Source organism: Loxodonta africana, chromosome 27, assembly GCF_030014295.1.
Source record: "Loxodonta africana isolate mLoxAfr1 chromosome 27, mLoxAfr1.hap2, whole genome shotgun sequence".
NCBI lineage: Eukaryota > Metazoa > Chordata > Mammalia > Proboscidea > Elephantidae > Loxodonta > Loxodonta africana.
The window spans coordinates 23,171,828-23,188,851 of record NC_087368.1 but is presented as its reverse complement, the minus strand read 5'-3'; the positions used below and the strand labels follow the sequence as shown (position 1 = coordinate 23,188,851).

General features: G+C 41.2%; 1 protein-coding gene across 3 annotated transcripts in view; it reads right to left on the bottom strand.

Moving 5' to 3' along the window:
- Window positions 1-732: 732 nt before the first annotated feature.
- Window positions 733-17,024, bottom strand: part of LOC100676245 (ubiquitin-conjugating enzyme E2 E1) — a 90,544-nt gene continuing 74,252 nt past the window's right edge. For all 3 annotated transcript variants that reach the window (XM_064277359.1, XM_003415731.3, XM_064277360.1), the window contains 3 exons: window positions 4,688-4,820; window positions 2,373-2,520; window positions 733-1,549 (listed from right to left, as the gene is read on the bottom strand). In XM_064277359.1, the coding sequence (XP_064133429.1) occupies window positions 1,452-1,549; window positions 2,373-2,520; window positions 4,688-4,820 (379 nt within the window). In that variant the 3' untranslated portion in view covers window positions 733-1,451. The remainder of the gene's footprint in view (window positions 1,550-2,372; window positions 2,521-4,687; window positions 4,821-17,024) is intronic.

The following is a 17,024-nucleotide window of genomic DNA, read 5'->3' as shown; positions in this document are numbered from 1 at the left end:
TTTATTTTTCGTCAAAAAAAAAAAAAAAAAAAATCACTTGGATGTAAATCACCTTCTGCCTTCTCCCCCAGTTACTGAGTACTGATCCTTCTAACCTTTCTTCCTGTGCTTTGTACATTCAAGGATAATTATTCTTAACATTAAATAACATGCTAGATCACCTGCAGTTTGCGTTTTTCTACTGAATGCAACTTAGATCTATGTTAGTATACTCAGAGTTACTGCATTCTTTCTAAATGCTGTAATAAACTTACGTGTGCTTTCATCCTGTGCACCTGGCCGAGTTTTTCTGTGGGGAGATACAGAGAAGTAGGACTGCTGGGTTATAGAGTATGTACACCTAGGTGCTGCCCCATTACCCTCTAATGTGGCTGTACCAGCTGATCTGTCCACTACCTGTAGGAGAGATCCATCTCCCCATGTACTTGCCACCACAGTGTCTGCACGTTAGAAAATGCTTTTACAAAGATGCTGCTGTAGAGCTCATCTTGGAAAGATGATAGGTTAGGTTATATAACCTTTTCTAAGACACTCCAAAATCTACCCTGCAAGGGTGTTATGTAAATTAATGTGCCAATCCTGACATAGGTGCTTGGTAAGTTATATCTATTTATATTGTCTGCGATTACTTCTAGGCTGTTGTAATAGTAAAGATCAATCAACTTTAGAAGAAAGAATCTGCAGACTGCAATCAACATGCAAAAGAGAGTAAATGAACACAGCAGCACTGGGTGGTGGTTTTTAATAATGTTTATTAGCACAGTAACAAATGCAGACTTAAGTAGTCCACAACATATAACCAATCCACTGAGCGACTCCTAGTCCACGCCTTACAGTTAACAGCTTAAGGTATTTCACTACAGGTTTTTACAAGTCCTGATCCAAACCTTTAATCTTTTCACAATAAAGTAGATTGGCATATAAAATAAAATACATTAACTACTCATTTCCTATATGGTGTCTTATAGCCTCGTGTCCATTTTATATATATGAGATGACAGTCTCTAAAAACTCTGTTAAATATCAATGTTCCCTCCAAGGAGGAAAAACAAATTCCAATTTTATTTTATTTTTTAATAAACAAAAAGTGTGTTGTCTTGGAAGGACTTTACATAAATGGCCATGTGTATAACCTGTACAAAATTAAGCTGTTTTAAATTTACATACTGCTAGCAACTGAACCCAAATGCCTAAATGTACATTCTTTTCTGGACTACATTTCAGCTAATATTGCAGAACTAATGACAGTTTTAAAAGTTGCTATTACCAATTCTGTCTACTGTAGCAAGATACCTTAAGTTACAACAAAAATCTTAGGAAATAAGACTGAATAATATCTGTTATAGAAATACCCTACTCTTTACCAACTCCCACCCTCCCCCAACCCCTCAAAATCATAAGCAGCTCTCTTCTGTGACAGACAAATAATGTAAGAATTCTGAAAACCCAATTTATGTAGCGTATCTCTTGGTCCACTGTCTGGCCATTCTGTCATGTTCTGCTCTGTTGGTCATATACTGAGTGGCAATACTTCCCACCAAAGGGTCGGCTGGAAGAAAAGAGTGTAGATTACTTATGCAGAAGGAAAAGAACATTTTCAACTTTAGCAAATAAATCAGTGCTAGCTTGGGTAGAAATATGCAACAAAGTATCTGTGATCAAACCAGCCTAAGAAACAAAAGAAAAACCAACAAAAACTCTTGTTGTCAAGTTGATTCTGACTCATGGTTATCCTGTGTGTTACAGAGAACTGCTCCATAGGGGTTCCTTGACTGTAATCTTTATGGAAGCAAATCGCCAGGCCTTTCTTCCACAGTGCCACTGGGTGGGTTCAAAGTGCCAGGGCAAAGTGTTTGTGCCACCCAGGAACCTTATCTTAAAACATCGCCCCACTATTCTGGGTGCTTTTCCTTGTAGGCTTTAAAAAACATAGCATGGACGGGAGAAAAATTCTTACCAAAGTAGAATGCTGAGCGCTTAGTCCTGGTCAGGCTTCATCTCCTTAGTCCGTTCCATTTCTTTCCCAACAAACTACACCCAATTGGAGCTTTTTCGCTCTTATGCATTAAGCTAAGTTCAACAGAGACTGGCATGTTCAAGGCTCCAGGCTACAACGAACACCCACTATGTTCTTAGGATCTCTCGGCCAATGGCACAATTACGGCACTGTGATAACACTGTGAAGTCCTTGGGGCTTTTGCAGTGTACACTGTTTACCTCTACACTGTTTACTTAGAGCCAGGTTGCCAGGGCAAAACCTGGACCTCCAATTAGTACAGTGTCGCTCTGAAATGTAAATAGAGCCTTTGTAAGCGAAACAAGTCTTTTTCAGGTGAGGAAGAATAGGCAAGCTGAGGAATTATTAACCTTACCAGGATTACAGTCTGTAAGAAGTGAGCAGATAGAAAGGAGGACTTTGGAAATGGTTAGTGCTGGACTCCAGTTATCTTTCAGTATGTCCAAGCAAATAACTCCTTGACTGTTAATATTACAGTGGTAGATTCTTGTCCGAAATGTAACCTAAAAAAATAAGGCAGTATTAACTATTTAAATAGCACACAATGAAACTCTTTACACTAAATTACCTTTTCAACTGAGCAGCCCTAATTTAAAACAGCAAAAACAAAACCTGGTATTTCGTTTTTAAAAAGCAGATGAAGCGACAGTTTTAACACTGGGTTTAACTGAAACGTTAAGTTTAACTTAAACGTTGAGTTTAACAAGAGATGGGTTAAGAAACTGTTTAATAAATTTGAGATTATAATTTCACCTTGATTCTAATCTCAGAAGATGGTCCATTTTATTTTAAAAGTGATATGCGTCGACAGAATGCGAGGTAAGTGCGGTACTTCTCAAATTCATCTTTTGCGGTTTTAATGTTTTCCTAACATTTCCAGATTTGAATAGCTGTTTGCTGACCTCTTGTGTTAACTGATAGTACTACACTGCCTCAAAGTAAGCTTTAGAATTATAAATTCAAACTGAGGTGCAACATAAACCTGTTGCCATCGAGTCGATTCGGACTCACAGCAATCCTATAGGACACAGTAGAACTGCCCCACAGAGTTTCCAAGGAGTGGCTGTTGGATTCGAACTGCCATGGATACATAAAAGTTAAACAAAATGCTTGTTTAGCAAACAGTGAACACGTACCCAAAAAGCTGTAAAAAAAACCAGAAGGTAAGATTTGTTTCTGCTTTTTCTGACCTTTACATCAGATCCTGCAGCCATCCTATCCAAGAATTGACCACAAGGGAGTCTCCATGGGTGGGGAGCCAGCAATCGGTAAAGACCACACAATCAACAAATCAAGCCAGGCCACGTTAGTGTGGGTTATTTTGTTGGGTCTCCTAATTGTTATTTATAGAACACGCAGAAAGACACTAAACAATTATCCATAACTCTGCCACGTTTTAAAAATGACCAGCTTTTAATTACTTCTTGCTGCTGCAACTGAGCCTCTATCTAGCAGTCTAGCCATCCCCAAGAGGTTTTCCTTCTGACAGCTTGAGTGAGAATCATGGACAGCTGCGTGTGAGTGGGCACTGCCCACCTGTCCTAGATGAGAACACCAAGACCTGGAGATAAGGATCTGAACAAGACCAAAAGGTGTCAAAAGCCAGAATCCAAGGCTTTTGGGAGGAGATTCTGATTCTCTAATTGCTTTAACACTCAGGCCAAATCCACTGCCATCATGTTGACTCCGACTCACAGCGACCCTACAGGACAGAGTGGAGCTGCCCCATAGGGTTTCCAAGGCTGTCATCTTTTACAGAAGCAAATTGCCACATCTTTCTCCCACGGAGCGGCTGGTGGGTTTGAACTGCTGACTTAACAGTTAGCAGCCAAGTGCTTAACCACTGCACTACCAGGGCTCCTTCCAAATTGCTTTAGTGCGTGGATATTCTGACATCATTTTTAGCTGTTCATAAACTTTTTTCCTGTTTTTGGGTTAAACTTTTTTCCTGTAGGGTTGAAAACGGGGGATTAATTCTGGGTTGCTGACCATGTTACTATAAATAGCATGATTTTACAGACCATCAAAACGAAGTGCTTACACCTTTGAAAATATTGTTACCGTATCCGCCACCACCTCTATTATTAACTCTTTAAATATCTTTCAGATCTATACACTCTTAAAAGGCTTAAATGCATTTACTGCAAAATACCTCACCCTCCTAACTGGAAAGCCAGCATGTGAGCCCCAGGTGGAAGGTCACAGTAAACGTGATACCCAACCACTGACCACGGAGAAGCAGCTCATGCCCCCCTAACGGGAAGCTGACACTGTTTGGAAACGATGATTTCTAGCCTGGTTGGTTGGTCCTTACGAGTGGCAACGGGCTCAGACCCTGGTCTGTGGACTCTGGTCAGGTACAAACATATCAAACTGTGCCTCAGGGCCATTAAAAACCAGCTGCCACGGACTCAGTTCCAACTCACGGTGACCCCATGTGTTACAGAGTAAGAAAAGGGGGGAGAAAAACGACGACAAAGCGCTTACCTCTAGAAGCGGGCTCTCAAATGAGGCAGAGTCAACCCAGAGCAGTGTTTGTGTCATCAGATTCATGAGCACATAATAGAAATCTGCTAATATTTGTGATTAAAAACTCAATTAAAAAAACCTCAAGAGTCTTTCTCTTAAGGGAATTAGTAAATTTAAGCATAAATCAGGGGAATTTCTTACCTTTGGAGGCTTGAAGGGATATTCTGGTGTAAAAGTGATATCAAGGAAGAATACACCACCCTCATACACGGATCCTGGAGGCCCCAGAATGGTGGATCTCCACTCATAGATGTTGTCGCCTTTGGGACCAGCACTGGGAAAAACACATCAACAGATAAGCAGACATGGGTGGAACCATCTCGGCTTTTATAGTATAGTGTACCAAAAAAAAAAAGGGACAGATTGCTTCTCCTCTCCCTTTTTATTTAATGTGTGGATTCTCTTCATAAAACACACGTATCTTTCAGACAGATTTTAACGACTGCTGCAAGCAACAAACCCATCAACTTTCAGTCAGGTACACTGGATGAAAAAGGAACATTAAAACTATTCTAAGCCTTCGTCGCTATGAATAAACAAGAAATACGCAGTTCTCAAATCTTTCCTTCATACGTCATAAGAAAAGGTAAATAGTACTTTAAAAAAAAGAGAAAAATCTCACACAAGCTGAGTTAGTGCCAAATAACCGTTTCTGCTCAGTGCTACATGGTTTCTGGCAACAAATTTTACGCATAAGAGCTTCATTTCTGTCCCACTAGCTGTGGCTCTCCTTCCTGGCCTTTTTATCTCCATAATCTCACCCTAAAAAGAATCCAATAGATGGCAGTGCTTTTTACATTATAAATTGTGTTGAGTGGGAGAAGGATGACAAGTATCAAATTATAAGGTATTCAATGTTCATTTCAATATATATTAAACTCTATAATCAAGGTTCTCTAAGTATCACAGTTGGGAAGTTAACCCAGTCCTTACCTGTGAAATCACTGTGATTTACACATGGTTACACCCTAATTTGGCCACAATATTTTCCAAGGCATTTGCTCTACTAGTTGTGCTGGTTTCTAGGGTGCTTTTTATTCAAGTAAATTAATAAGCAAATTTTTTCTAATTTATCCTCCAACTCTTCAAACCTAAGAAGAGCTTAATGTACCTGCCCGAACTGCTAAGCGTAGTACTCTGGCATGAGAAGACAGAAAAAGACACCTTGTGAAATGGTCTTGTTTAATTTAAAAATGCCTTCTCACAACCTGGCTCTAAGAGGGGGAAAGGTACAGAGTGGCTAACTTACAATTTTTCATCCCCGGGCTTCTGGAAGCTTAACTATTAACAGCTACTTCAAGAATAGTGATGTTTATCAGCCAACCAACAAAAATGTCTTTACTTGGAGAGACCTGTATACCTCAGTCAATACTTAAAATAATTTCTACAGAGCAGGCAAAAACTGTTGTTTTAAATAAAGGTATAACTGAACTGGATTCATCCCCTCACACACTGATTGAATGCCCGTGTACCGGGCGGTGCTAAATGTCAGGCGTATCAACACTGAACAAGACAACCTTCTTGCCCTCCGATGCCCTTGGCTAACTGATTAAAAATCAGGTGCAAGTACCTCATTTAAGAGACAGAAGAAGAGGAAGAGGGTGAGAGAGAAAGAAAGAAATGAAAAAAAAAAAAAAATCCTATCAGTGTCCCCATTTCTTCGATCTTAAATATGGTAGGGGGAGAAGCAACAGAAACATATGTCATGAGAATGAGCTTAAGAAAGAAAATCATGGACAAAATTGGGGAAGAAAACGTGATGTGGTAAAAAAAAAAAAAAAAAAAAAGGAGGGAAAAACACAGACAACAGAATAGGGCTAATGGGAGGAGACTGGCCACACAGGCCACGAGGAGGCAGAAAGAGCTCAGATGCTGACTCCAGCACTCACTAGCTGCATGACCTTGAGCTGGTTACTAAACCTAGACCTAACTTCACCCCACCTGCCTCACAACAGTGTTTTCAGAACTAAAATGACATGACGAGAGAACGAGAACGTGCAGTAACCTCTCTAAAGAAAGGATACTACCCGAACTACTGCTTTATCTCTAGCAGGTAGAGCTGGTCCTTGGTCATCTGACGTTTGCTTACATGCCTGCCTGTTTGCATCCAATGTACGTACTTGGCAGAAAGTCTACAGACACCGGCTGATAGAGCCACACCACCGGTTTTATCAGACTGTGGTTAACGGAAAAGTGGGCTAAGTACAGTGAAATCTGTGAGAGCCGGAACTGGACGGAACTGCCTTGTTTTTCTGGGTCTTGAAAGTTTCCCACCTTTGCCTGGCTGCATGCAGTCTTACCACTTTTCTATCACTCATTTTAATGGAAAATTGCTTTTTTCTTCTCTGACAGGTTCCCGCCTTACACAGATTTTGCTGTAGATGAAGACGACACTAACAGAGGTTGCAAATAAATAAATGATCTTTTTTTTTTTTTTTTTAATCCAGTTCATGATATCAAAGACTTAAAGGCAAAAGCTGTCACCTACTCTAAACGCTTTTCACAGATGACGAGGAACCAAGGCCAGGAGGGGACGGGAAGCCCTCAAACTCAGGGGTTTTGTTGCTGTTTGTTGTTTTTCAGCATCCCAGGCGGCCTCCTAAAACACTAGCAATCAACAGCCATGCTGCTTTCTTCATTTGATGGTGCTAAGAAACCACCCAGAGGAAAAAGAGTGAGGTCAGTCTACCCTGGAGGTGGCATGGTGGCACAGGCCCAGTTCTACAGAGACGAGATAAAAGAAGAATACAGAAGGTATAGCAGTATGCCACGACAAGCAGATTTTACGTATTTTACAGAAATTTGGAGGTCCCAAATTTCGTTGTTCATCAAAAGACTCTGCAGAACTTTAAATTGAAAAATTAAAGATTCCTGGGCCCCTTCCCAGATCTATTGAGTTTAGACTATCCAGAAGGGGACCCAAGAATCTATATATTTAAAAAGCTCCCCAGATGACTTTTAAGCAGATGGTTTGCACTGGTACAAGTTACTGGAAGTAGGACGATCAGGAACACAAGCTTTGACATTTTACAGCTTGTCACCTGTGATTAACTAGAAACCCAAATCAAGATTGCTACTTGTTGATTCCTTTCAGTTTGGGTGTAAATTTTTCTGAGTTCAAGAAAATGTGTGGGGAAAGGGCACTAGGGAATCAAGTGAATAACATAAACATAAACCCACTGCCACTGAGTCGATTCCAACTCACAGCGACCCTATAGACAGAATAGAACTGCCCCACAGGGTTTTCAAGGAGTGGCTGGTGGAGTCGAACTGCTGACCTTTTGACTAGCAGCTGTAGCTCTTAACCACTGCACCACCAGGGCTTCAACATAAACGTAACTACATAATAAAAGCAAAGAAAGGGGCACTTCTGAATAAAAAATTGTAGATAATCACTGGAAACAGCTACTGAATGAATTATGACAGAGAATAATTATGACATAAAACCAAACCAAACCAATTACGACTCAAAGTCAGACCCTATAAGACAGAGTAGAACTGCCCTATAGGGTTTCCAAGTCTGTAATCTTTATGGAAGCAGGCTGCCACATCTTTCTCCAGCGGAGTAGCTGGTGGGTTCGAACGGTTGACCTTTCAGTCAACAGCAGAGCACTTAACTGCTGTGCTACCAGAGCTCCTTAATTATGATATAAAACCAAAGTGTTTGCCATTGAGTCACTCAGAGGGGCCTGAAAATTTTTTGCTTTTTAAAAAAAAGTTAGGCTCTACTGGTCAAGAAAGTAGGCAGAAAGAGAGTGAGGGGATCGGGGAGAGCTGGGAGCAGAGGTCTAGGACTCTGAGCAGGCCCCTGTGAGAACGAGGGCTTGGTTCACAGAAAGACCTGTTCAAGCACTACGCTGCTTCACCCATTTCTCCAATAAAATGATTACCCACCTTTACCCTCAGCTAAGTATGCCTTTACCAGACTTCGGTAAGACACTCTGGGTTCTGCAATAAGAAATACACATGAATTGCAACTTCAAGCACTGGTTGAAGTACATTTTAGAATGGCATGTAATTTAGTTATTAATCAATCCAAATGATTAGAACGTATGGCAAATCCTGAACTGGGGAGTGGGAGGGCTGAAATTAAGGTATTACGTAAGGAAAGCTGGGAACAAAAACTCATACCTCACAATTTTGCATGAATTCTACCCCGTCTGTGCTGGGCATTTCTTCTCATCAGGATGCTCTAAATTGGGTCATCTCAGATTTGCAGAATATGATTTTTTTAAAAGCCCACTATTTAAGGTATCATTGGGGTTATAAAAGCTAGTGTAAAATTCTGTCCTTTATAAAAACAAAACAAAATACATATTATCTGTCTGAAGATGCCGAAGGAACCCTGGTGGCACAGAGGTTAAGTGCATGGCTAACTGAAATGTGGGTGGTTTGAACTTACCAGCTGCTCTCTATGGGAGAAAGATGTGGCAGTCTGCTGTCGTACAGACTTACAACCTTGGAAACCCTATGGAGCAGTTCTACTCTATCCTCTAGGGTTGCTGTGAGTCAGGATTGACTCGATGGCAGTGGGTCTGTTTTTGTTTTTTTGGTCTGAAGATGCTGAAATGTAACTGATTAGAATCTCAGCTTGAGGATGTGACTTAGAAGGCGAACAGAGGCAATGCCTGTGCCCTTCAGATTTTCTTACTCCAAAGCCTAAGGTGTCCATACTTTGAAGGTGTAACCACTTTTCAAAATAAAAGCATAATGTATACAACTCCTACACAAGGCAAAAAGAGAACAAAAGTCTCCTTAACTCCCTTTGCTTTCCTTCTAGTCAAAATAAATCTGCTATGATAAGCATTTTAAGAAAAACGATAGTCACTTCTACTTTTGACACATATTTTCTTATTTCTGTAATGGCTTCTGCCTTCACAGAGGTACATAAACACTGGAGCATGGCTCATCGTGAGCTGCGACACCCTTCTGTCTGGTGCCTTAGCGGTCTGTTGACTGACAGGCAATGTCTCAACTGAACAAACTCAAGGACAAGGACTCTCACTGCTGACAGCCTCATCTCAAATCCTGCAAACCCTGTCTTCTCTCCAACGATCACTGGACAGGGCGGCCACAGGTCATAGTTCCTATGCCTCATTAACACCATACTGGTGAGCATACAAAGCAAGAACTATCAACTGGTAGTAACTTCCGCTTAACCGTATCGTTTCAACAGGATTTGAACAGTATGAAATATAATCAATACAAGTTATTTAAGATGTAATCCTAAAAAAGTATTAATAAATTTTTTAAAACAACTATCATTAGAGCATTCTTATGAGATTTTGATGTGCTCCCTGGGATTATTTAAAATTTCCCAGGATAACTCCACAAAATAAAGTTTAAGATTCGTTTTGTTTTGTTTTTTAAAATCATGTGTTTGAGTCTTCCCCATCCCTTCCTCAGTATTCAGTTATTACAGATACTCTGCTGTTGCCAAAGGTATTTTAATTTTCCATCGGTAGGGCAAAACAAAAATATAATCAATTCTTAAAAATTATATTCCTATCTGAACAACTTTAAAAAAATTTTTATTGGGAGAAATAATCCTTGCATATAAACACATAAAACCCTAAATTCAGCTATTATTTTAGGGATAATTCTGAAGTTTAGTCTCATACTCCTTGAAAAAGTAAAGGATGAGAGGTTAGGAAGACAGGAATATAAGAAACATGCTGGAAACCAGATCTTTGAACTGGTTGGTTCCAGCTGGAACTTTTGCTGAGAATTTGCATTTTTACTCCAGATATGGAAACCCTGGTGGCGTAGTGGTTAAGTGTTACTGCTGCTAACCAAAGGGTTGGCAGTTTGAATCCACCATGCGGTCCTTAGAAACTCTATGGGGCAGTTCTACTCTGTCTATAGGGTTGCTATGAGTCAGAATCGACTCGACAGCACTGGGTTTGGTTTTGGGTTTGACTCCAGATATACTGAATCAGATCTTACATTTTAACAAGACCCCAGGTGGTTCTTCTGTATGATAAATTTTGTGAACTGCTGCTCTACTAGCGGCTCTCAGAATTGGTCCCTAACCAGCACCATGAGCATCGCCTGGGAACTTATTAGAAATGCAAATTCTCAGGAGGGGTTAGAAGTGAGAGTGAAGAAAGGGGTGGAGTAGCAACAGGGTGCCAGCATATTTCAAAAAAGGGCAGAGGCTCAGGACTAACTGCATTAGAAGCTCAGTTCTACCTACGTAAAAATCCCAGATAATCCCTGGTACTATATCACAGTACAATGACTAATGTTCCATAAAAATAAAGGACTGGCACTTTGAGTAGGTTTACCATCATCCCCAAGAAGCCAGATCTGGCAAAGACTGTTGACTGGCCACTCTACATATTGTCCTCTTCTTGCTAAGCAGAAGTTTCAATCTACAGCTGGTACAGGACCACTGAGAATAAGGACTACATTTCTCAGACTCCCTTGCAGCTAGATGGGTCATATGACTAAGTTCTGGGCAACTGAGGCACAAGTTATGGCAGCTCTGGGTAGCCTTCTTAAGACAACAGGAGAATGCTGTTGGGTGCTGCTGAGTTGATTCCGACTCATTGCGACTCCATGTGACAGAGCAGGACTGCCCCACGGATTTTCTTGGCTATAATCTACAAGGCGGATGACAGGTCTTTCTCCCGCAGAGCTGCTGGGTGGGTTTGAACTGCCAATCTTTTCAGTTATCAGCTGAGGGCTTAACCCCTGTGTCACCAGGGTTCCTGAACTGGTTGTATATATACGCTTTGCTTTATAATTTTTTCCTGGAACAAGAATGTTGAGCCACAAGGACAAGAGCCATAGACTACAGATGGCAGAGTCATGAGCCAGAAGGGGCTTATATCTCTAATGACTGAGAAGTCATTATACACCCAAATGCTTCTAAGGCCCCCTTTAAGACCTCATTTACATAAGAAATTAACTTTTATGTTTAATATACTCTTAAGTCATTATTTTGGGCTTTCTGTCACATGTGGCTGATTAGAAACCTAGTTTACAGAACAAAGCTATAAAAGATGCTGTAGTTAGTTCTCTAAAGCAATACTCTTGCTCAAATGAAAATTTTTTTTAAGTTTTCCAAATGATGACAGTTGTAGAAGTTCTCTGAAAATGAGAAGACATGATAAAGCAAACTACTTGCTTATATGAAGCGCATCCCTTGTATCACAGAACTCTCAAAGCCACGTACATTTCAACAATAGCCCTAGCCCAGTGGTTCTCAACAGGGAGTGACACCCCCTCTTCCCCATTTGGCAATGTCTGGAGACATTTTTGGTTGTCAAAACTTGGGTAGGGAGAATGCTGCTGCTGGCATCTAGTGGGTAGAGGCCAGGGAGGCTGCTACGCATACTATGAAGCACAGGACAGACCCCCATGACAAAGGATTATCTGACCCAAAATGTCCTTAGTGCCAAGGTTGAGAAAACCTGGCTTAGAGAAGTGAAATAACTTGTTGAAGGTTAAGCTAGTAAAGGGAAGAGCTTCGATCTGAATGCCTAGTGTCAGGCTTCAGTGCCCACCTTCTTTGTTTTACTGCTCTGTGCCTGGTATGAAAAAAAATTCAATATACATGGCTATTATTATTAAAAGTTAGATTTACATATACCTTAGTGATGTGGCTGCTAACCACAAGGCTGGCAGCTCAAATTCATCAACTGCTCCTTGAAAACCCCATGGGACAATTAGGACTATGAGTCCTAATTGACTCAGCGGCAACAGGTTTTTCATTTTAACTGTTCTATAGACACTCTCTACTCAAAGTGTGGTCCCTGGGCAAACAACATTGGCATCCCCTGAAAGTCTGTTGAAAATGCAGAATCTCTGACCTCCGGACCCATGACCTAAGGTATCAGAATTTGCATTTAAATTTAATAAGAGCCTCAAATGATTCCTATGCAAGTTAAAGTTTGAAAAGCCTGCTATGGAAAAACACTTGTTGTTAGGCGCCCTCGAGTCACCGACTCATACTGGGACCCTATATGACAGAGCAGAATTGCCCCATAGAGTTTCCAAGGAGCAGCTGGTGGATTTGAACTGCCACCTTTTTGGTTAGCAGCTGACTCTCAACCACTATGCCATGAGGGCTCCATGGAAAACATTAAGTGACAATAAATACCAAGTCCTCTTTCTAATCTTCTAGATTTAATTTCACCGTTTATATTACCCAGCTCTCTCTTCCACTGTCTATCAACTCTGCAGTAAGAAACAACTATCAACCCTGGTAACGAACGCCTGCAATGTTAAGACTGAAAAAGTCAACCCCAAACATCGAATTACGAAAATGCTTATAAGGAAGAAATCCACAATCAATTCTATATTCCCTACGACAAACATTCACACCATGCAAAACCCACTCTTCAGTTTACTCTTCTCTTGCTAAGAAATCCACAAAAAATATGTTAAAATAGTACGAAGGTAACAATCTATCCGAGGCAATTCTCAGGTCCCCCCAGTGATCTCCCAAGAGACTTCCTCTCCAGGGGGAAGCCACCTGCTCCACTCAATCTACTGAGCACATCCTAAGGAATTTTATAAAAAACAAAAAAACTTTTTCCTACCCTAAACAGCCCTTCATAAACCAGTAGTCATTTGTAACCTAGATGTGAATGGCAGAAAAAAAACCTGAAAATTCAGAAAACCACACTAAGGTCACTAATGGGTTGGTGACAGGGCTTGATGAGTGCTATTAAGGGGGGGAGGGGGCAGCCACTGCCACAATCCTAGTAACGAAGTTAGAGATGGTCATACAAAGCTGGGGGAGGGGAGGGGAGGCGAGGGAGAAGAAAGGAAGAGGCTCTAGTACTGCTAGAGACTTATCATTCAGGTTAGTACCCCTTGGAAAGGACATTTAGACCAAGGGTCAACTTAAAGGTCTCCCCCGAAAAGCTAGTGCTCACTAAGAATTCCTACGAGGGCCAAGATGTTATGCTGGAACAGAACAGGCCCAAACGAGGTGTATATTCCAACATATGGGAGAGAGATGGACTCAGACGCTCAGGATCGAAAACATGACCTGTGCCCCTTAGGAAGTCTTCCCACAAAGCCTCCCCCACAAATCGCATCATACCAAAAACCAAAATCAAATCTGTTGCTATTGAGTTAATTCTGACTCATGGCAACCCTACGTGTTACAGAGTACAGTACAATTGCGCCATAGGGCTCTCTTGGCTGTAAATCTGCTTTGATAAAGATTACAGTCAACAAGACCCTATGGGAAGAGAAAAAAAAAAAAGCCCTGTGGAGTAGCTGTACTCTGTAACACATGAAGTCACCATAAATTTGAACTGACTCAATGGCAATGGATTTGGGTATTTTTGTTTTCTTAATCTTAAAAACAAGTTGCCAGGCCTTTGTTCTGCAGTACAGCTGGGTGGGTTTCATCCTCCAATCTTTAGGTTAGTAGTCAAGCACAAAGCATTTGCTCCACCTAAGTGTTTATTCTCTTCTTTCAGCAGAAAGTAGATTAACATTCAAAGGATTTTCTGCTATAACTTTTCATGAAGCACAAGGCTGATTTGTGGCCTGTGGGAGGAAGACAAATGGTAAAGTTCACATTTGAAACCTGCTCCAAATTTGTCTGTGGAGTTCCACACAGAGTGCTGCAGTCATTTAGGTGCACCATCTCTCTGACATCAGATTTCAAGTCTCTAGAGAGAAGCAGGAGCCCTGATGGCATAGTGGTTAAGGATTATGGCTGCTAACCAAAAAGGTTGGTGGTTCGAATTCAACAGCTGCTTGCTCCTTGGAAACCCTATGGGGCAGCAGTTCTATAGGGGTGCTGAGTCAGAATCGACGTGACTGCAATGGTTTTTTTTTGTTTGTTTTTTTTTTTTTTTTGGTAGAGAGCAGTAATTTCCCACACTTACACTACAGGGCTGGGTATAATAGTGTTTAACAATATTTAATTAGCTGGTCAAAATATGGACTACTGCTTAGGATTACATGACAGTGTTCCCAAATTTGGTGAAGTAAGAAAACACCACAACAGCTTAATCTTACCCAACCAGTCATTCGATTGTAGTTTTACTTTATATGCTTCTGCTTTAGAAAACAGGCACAATCCAGCTCTTCTGGAAATCTACGTTCCAATACTGAAAAATACATAGATGCACGCAAAGAGAATAAGGATATGATTTTTAAAACCGCTTTTAAGATAATCTGTAAATAAAGGGTTAAGAGACTCCAGTGTTGTTCCTCATGGCGATCCCATGTGTGCAGAGTAGAACTACTCCATAGGGTTTTCAAGGCTGTGATCTTTCGGAGGCAGGTCACCAGGCCTATCTTCTGAGGTGCCTCTGGGTGAATTCAAACTGCCTACCTTTTGGCCAACAGCTGAGCGCTTAACCATTTGCACTACCCAGGGACAGCCAAGAGGCTCCAGTAGGGACGGTGACAGAAGAGCAGACCTAAAGGACACGGACATCACCGGGTCATTATCTCAACTAGGGATGGCCGAATGACAAGGTTTTGTAAACTGAGCTAAAGAATCAGGCTGTAACGTCTGGCCTACGACAAACCAGTTCTACTTCAAGGGCCTGAGAGAACTGGGGGGTGTGTGTGTGTCTGTCTGTGTGTGTGTGTCTCTGTGTCTGTGTGCATCTGTGTGTCTGTGTGTGTCTGCTATTCAAAGATCAGCATCTAGTGTGTCTCAAAAGCCATTCTCCGATACAAGGTTGAAGAGGTAGGGATTCGGGATAAAGGCAGATGAGACAATATGTCCTCTCTGCAGGAACCACAGAAGTCTGACGCTAACCTGCTCTTTCCCCCAGCGAAGTTAGAAGAACACGGTCAGAGCAGAATCAAGTTCTGAAGCTGTGGGGGTTACTCCTCTACTCCCACTAGATAACCCAAAGCCAGGATATCTGCCTAAGAGCCATGTAGCTGAGTCCTGAAATTTTTTTTTTTTTTTTTTAGTTACATGCACATATTAGCATATATTAAAACTGCTATCCAAATGAGTGAATAGAGATAAATTACTAGTCTCTTGTTTCTACGTAACAGTTTGCAGGCCCAAACAAGCAAAGACCAGCTTTTCTGTTGGGTTAACTGTATTGTGGATGAGAGAGGCGACTGGCGGGAAAGCAGAGTATCTTCCTCAGACTTTCTGAGGGGAGAAGGCATAGTTGCTAATACTTGTACCCTCCATACATTTGGTGCTGGTCCCCAAAGGCAACTGTGTCACAAGGAAAGCTATTAAAAGACACCAAAATTCCCCCAGAGAAACTTGCTAGGTTTTACTCAGTTCTAAGAAAAATTCTAGAACACATCTTTGATTATAAAACTTATTATAACCAGAAGTTTCCTGTTCACTTACACTCACCTCCTGGTTAGCCTCTACACCGCAACTGCTGCCAAGGTCAGGCTGCAAGCAGGGCAGGCAGGGGGCGTGCGGTCAGTGAGGAACGTGGAAAGTGACAGAGACGAGTACATGCGAGAAACAGACGTTCTACATCTTGCTATAAAGCAAGAGACAGTTGTCTGAATGGTCTGGCCACCGTGATTTTTTCGATCACTTACTGTGTGGTGTGAATCTATAATCACTTGACTGTTTTGGTAAAGCTTTTATTTAATAATATTAAATTAAAAAAAAATTTTTTTTATTGTTCCCTTCCACTCTCCCAGTGTTCAGACTTGGATGTTACACGGTTGCCCACTCAGGAAGAGATCTCAGAAAGCCTTCCCACGCTGCCCCATCACCTGGAATTCCCCTGCTAGTATCTTAATTCCAGCCATCCTGCTGGTTCTTCGTCCTCAACCCCAACCCTCCTTCTAGGTCCGGCTACCCACGATTCCTTCGGTGCAGGCCTCACGTGGATTTGGAGGATACAAACGTTCTCAGCTCAAGCTGGCGTTTCAGGTCCACGCTATTTTCATCAATGTCTAACACTGTTCTTTACTCTCACTCTCTGGTAATCACAGTAGGAGGTGTCACAGACAGAGTGCAGACACGGAAAGGAAACTCCAGCTGTCACGTTAAGTTAGACACTGAAGCAGTCTGCAACATGTGAAACAGCGCCACTCTTGTCAGCGAACTTCTTAGTTTGGGAAAATATAGTTATCATTCATTTAAAAATGTTACTCTGTTGCACGTTTTTATTGTATGTCAAATGAATTATATTTTTAAATGTTTCAGGTTTAATTCTGAATATAGTAAAAACCCATAATTATACACTCTAACATAAACAAAATCTCTTTAAGATCCTTAGTAATAACATTTAAGAGTAAAAACGGGTCCTGCAATCAAAATGTTTGAGAACCACTGGGTGGATTATGTTAAAATACTAGCACAACTAGCTAACCATTAAAATACATGTTTGGTTCCTTCTCCTACCAAGAATTAAAAACAAAACAAAAAACTTCAAGTAGTGCTTAGAAGAAAACATAAGTGAGTAGTTTTATATCCTTGGGAACCGGGAAGCCATTCTTATCTTGATAACCTGACCAGGGCTGTCAATGCCCCACCCGTCTCCCTCACGCCTCACTATTA